The sequence below is a fragment of the Capsicum annuum genome, chromosome 7 (assembly GCF_002878395.1).
Source record: "Capsicum annuum cultivar UCD-10X-F1 chromosome 7, UCD10Xv1.1, whole genome shotgun sequence".
In the NCBI taxonomy this organism is placed as follows: Eukaryota; Viridiplantae; Streptophyta; class Magnoliopsida; order Solanales; family Solanaceae; genus Capsicum; species Capsicum annuum.
The window spans coordinates 190,562,661-190,567,297 of record NC_061117.1 but is presented as its reverse complement, the minus strand read 5'-3'; the positions used below and the strand labels follow the sequence as shown (position 1 = coordinate 190,567,297).

The window sequence follows — 4,637 nt, the reverse complement described above, 5'->3', positions numbered from 1 at the left end:
GAATAGAAGTAATGGAGTTTGATTGATGACTGGTTACTCTCTCAATCCTTCTCGTATGGCAATGAATTGGTGAACAAGTATCCCTGTTAGATGATGTCTTATGTGTCTAATTCAGTATCATAGCTTTGCAGATATACACCCATGGAAAGGAGGGAAAGATATGAAAGAAGTGGTGAGACATCACAAAGTCATTGAATTCGATCATGACCTGATTCCTAATCAGGTCAGTACCACTTACCATCCCTAAATAATAACCATTCCTTAATATTTAATTATTGTGCCGTGTCTCTTTCTTACCACTTTCAAAAGGTTGTCACTTATATTTTGAACTCAACAGTCGCATCTATTTAACCGGATATATTCCCTCAAATGCATCATATCCTTTAATCTCATTCGTTCTCTTTTGCTATATATAAAGCTCGAAATTAGATTATTTTTTCTCTCTCCTTGAAAAATCTCTCTCATCAAATCTCAGTAGTTCTCTAACCATTCAAAGATCTTGTTTCTCTTGTCATTCTCTGATACTCCATCTCCAAATTAAGCATCAAATTCAGCCATGCGTAAAAAGGTAAGAGCTTCAAACTAGATTGTCTCAAGTACCAAACCTCCTAGTTGGGAATCTCTCTCACCAACACTGTCCACTAGGAGGCAAAATGACCTTTTTGAAAGTACTGATGATAATGATATTGTACTTTCATCCAGTCTCTATCTATCAGGTAACAATAGAGGTGGCCATAGCGATACCACTCATCTTGCTAAATCTTCAACAAAAACCCCACTGTTGTTGCAGGTGGCCATAGCAATACCACTCATCTTACACATTACTATGAAAAAATTAAACTAAAAGTAATAAATAATCTTAGTATATCTATGACATTGTATACTACTAAAAAACAAATCATAATTTAAGTATTAAACTAATAAAAATATGATTGGCGAATTGGTATGAAATTTTGGTTTGTCAAGTCACAAAAGTCCAATTTGAAACACGTTTGACTCCGCTTTGGAAAGCAAAGTAAAGCACACAAGCAATCAAAAATCGGCCTAATAGAAGTCATTTTATATACATTTAATCTCAAACTAAATCAACTGTTCAATGGATTCACAAATCATACAAGATATAAATGAAATTTTTCTTTAAAAAGAAAAAAGTAGAGACCACAGATCTAATGAAATAAGATATGAATTTCAATTAATGAAAAGAGATGTACCTTTGAATTTTCAGTAAAGCGCTTTGTGCAGAATGAAGAGAATGTTGTTTATGGGTGGAGATTATCAAGTTTTATACAATTGAGATTGGATAGAGGAGTCTAGGATTTACTTAATTACTAAGAGTCGAACTGTTTAAGTTTGACAGTAACTTTAGGCATGTGATGTTCAAAGGTTTTGAATAAAATTTATATTTGAAAATTGTATAAAATTTGGGCATATAATATAGGTAAGCTAGAAATTGGATTTGTACGGTAAGTTTACTAGGATTAGAACTTAATAGATGAGTCTTGAAGGATACTTGAGCAATTTGCAAGAAACTCATTTTTAGGATGAATTGATTAGTGACACTAAGTAACTAGAAGGAAATTATTTGGATAAATTTGAAGCAATTTTATCAGTAATAAATTCCAGAAGAATTTTCCTAAACGAGTAACATTTGAGCTTAATTAGAAAAAGTTATAGATATAAGTTGTCTAATAATGTATTGTAGCAACAGCTTGATAGAAGACAGAGGGGTTTGGAGAGCGTTAAATGTATGCAATCTCTTTTTATTGTTTCAACAACCAAATCTGCATCATCCAATTGCATATACTACAACATGATGCAGATTTGGTTGTTGAAACAATAAAAAGAGCACAATGTTAAAATTGTAGGTTTTGTTTTCGACTTCCATGTTTACCCTTGGATTTGTACATGTGGTTAAGGGCACGTAGACTGAATTGATCAATTAATAAGATTATAATTAAACCTTTTAAGTAATAAGCGAAAAAGGAATAATTGAACGATGTGAACTGAATATAAGATTGAATTGCCTTGAACTCCCAAGGAAATTGGTTGATAATGAAGCCGGAGAATGTAGTGTGGAACACTAAGAATGTAAGAACTTAATAGCTTTGATAACTTTCAGCCAGCACACCCTCCAACCTCCTCAACCAGAGAGGGGACATGTTAGGTATTATTGAAGTAATTTTTCATTTTCTGGTGTGTATGTCATCAATTTAATGCTGGTTTAGGCGCTTGTCGAAAGAGGAATGCATGACTTGCTAAATCTTAAAGAAGAATCTTGCATCACACTGAAGGGGAAACAGCCATGTTGCAAATGACCAATCATATTTTCCTTCTCGATAATTTCTCTGCATGTACTTGAAGTCTGTATTATGGAACTGGAAATCATACTGTATATACATAACTGAGAAGCATCATAAAGTTTGTTCTTAGCACATGAAACTATATACTATATGGAGATGATCATTTGACCAGCTGTTCCTCCTTCTTAGCTTCTTCAAGCTCTCGAAGACCCCCGACCTTTTGTTCAATCTCCTCTATCAGTTCCTCGCGCCATAGCTCCGCTCTGGCTGCTTCTTCAATGTCTTCTTGCTGCACCACCACAAAATCAAATTTGTAGTGTCACTAAACATTTTGCTAGATAATTATCCTAGCATTATACCTTGTAAAGATATCTGTATATCTTGAATAGGGCATTTAGATATGAGAATTTATATATGCTTTCCTCACGAGTTAATGTTGAAACAAATTCAGACAATTCGAAACTAGCTAGTATGACTTCGACATTTATATGCATAGATTATATCAGTAAATATGTCTTTTTAGAAAAGAGAGATGTTCTTTTAACCAAAAAAAACCTCTGCCCACTCACATCTACAAGTAAAATTATGCTTTTTTGTATCAGGATTTAGATGGCAATTAACTCTTCAAAAAGTTTTATTCACCTATCAAAGCGATAATTCTCAGCTCTTAATATTAAAGGGTAGCCCGATGCACTAAAGCTCCCGCTATATTCGGGGTCCACAGAAGGGCTGGACCACGAGGGTATATTGTACGCAACCCTACCTTACATTTATATAAGGGGTTGTTTCCACAGCTTGAACCTCACCTCTTGTTCAACAATAACTTTACTAGTTACTTCGAGGCTCCCCTTCACTCTCAGCTCTTAAAATTGATGACTCAAAATTATAAACATTTCGTTGTAGTGAATAAGAACAAAGTCACAGTGCGAAACTTATTGACAAAGGCTAGTGTTTCCCTTTAATATTCTAACCATACGCATGCGCACACATTTGTCACAAATTCTCTTATCTCAAAAAGATTGTACCTTCTCATAGACCCAATGTCCAGTACCATCACCTCCATCTCCTCTGTATTGTTCTGAATCATAGTAGGGATCCTAAAAGAGATACATAATGAGACCAAAAATACAACTCTATTTTACGAAGTTTAATTTCCAAAGACATAACTATCTGGAAAAGCTTACTTTGGTAGAACCGAAGAAACAACATCCCCAAACAGTGAACATGATGTAAAATGTGTCTAAAATGGGAAAACAAAATTAGATAAGTCAACAATAATCATAAATTCACGAAGCAATCGATCTTTGGATGACTATATATATGTATAATTATATAGTACTCACAAACATTCTTCATGGCTTCATCACTAAGGTGCCAAACAGATTTGTGAGTTATGAGGTCTCTTTGACCTTCCATATGCTCAACTAATACTGCCATTAATGGCCAATCCGGGAGTGCCTTCACTATAGAACAAGAATTTCTTTTGCTCTGCCCGACTTGAATCTAATGATTACTCGAAAAAAAATACCAGCAGTTCAATTAATGATGAGAATTATATAATTACAACAACTGATCCAACATACAAGTGCACGCACCAACTCTATCGATCATGTTAAATCATTTGTGCAATTTAACTGACATACAAGTGCACCAACTCCATTGATCGTGTTACATCATGTGTGCAATTTAACTAACATACAAGTGCACCAACACCATTGATCGTGTTACATTTGAGCAATTTAACTAATGTAACATACCCGGTGCCTGCCATTTCCAAGTGCGGAGCTTGAACAATGCCTAAGCTGTGAAAGAGAAAAAGAGCAAAGTAAGCGCGCTGAAGGAATAATAAAAGTGACAAAAATGAATTTGAGATAAAGTAAGTAATTATGGTTTAACTGATTTAGTGAAAGGATTCAACTCTAATTTAGGAGTGTGGAATTGAATAGCGGGTTTGACGACTGTGAAGCTCATTACAGCTTCACCCATGAAAGGTTGTTACAGCTTTGAGTTTGAGATAATTACTTTGGCTTCCTCTGTTCCTTTTATCCTAGTTATAAGGTTAGGAATGCAGATAAGAAAATTCGTATTTGGGAACCACTGAAAGTGGATAGTATTTTGCTAAAATAGCCAGGCTTTAAAGGAGTTTAAGTTCAGAAATAGCCCTAATTTGGTTGGTATAATTTGTCCCCCCGCAAAAAAAAGTTTTACAAAAATGATCTCCCTGAGGAGTGTGATCTTTATTTTTTTGGCTCCTCCTGATCTTAATTTTTTGTGGCTCCACCTGATAATTTCTTTCCTACAGAAAAGGTATTACCTGAACTTTAATAAATGGTACAG

At 34.5% G+C, this 4,637-nt stretch overlaps 1 protein-coding gene across 1 annotated transcript; it reads right to left on the bottom strand.

Moving 5' to 3' along the window:
* Positions 1-2,305: 2,305 nt before the first annotated feature.
* Positions 2,306-4,436, bottom strand: LOC107878228 (photosynthetic NDH subunit of subcomplex B 4, chloroplastic). The gene is made up of 6 exons (XM_016725150.1): positions 4,197-4,436; positions 4,058-4,102; positions 3,644-3,803; positions 3,485-3,540; positions 3,326-3,397; positions 2,306-2,589 (listed from the first exon to the last, which is right to left on the bottom strand). The coding sequence occupies exons 1-6, from the start codon at positions 4,284-4,286 to the stop codon at positions 2,461-2,463; spliced, it is 552 nt and encodes a 183-aa protein (XP_016580636.1). The 5' UTR covers positions 4,287-4,436; the 3' UTR covers positions 2,306-2,460.
* Positions 4,437-4,637: the final 201 nt, after the last annotated feature.

Coding starts and splice junctions, on each gene's coding strand:
- LOC107878228 (XM_016725150.1), bottom strand. CDS start 4,286: ATGGGTGAAGCTGTAATGAGCTTCACAGTCGTCAAACCCGCTATTCAA. Junction 3,541..3,643: donor TGAAGCCATGAAGAATGTTT/GTGAGTACTATA, acceptor TTCCCATTTTAG/ACACATTTTACATCATGTTC. Junction 2,590..3,325: donor GACATTGGGTCTATGAGAAG/GTACAATCTTTT, acceptor GTGGTGGTGCAG/CAAGAAGACATTGAAGAAGC.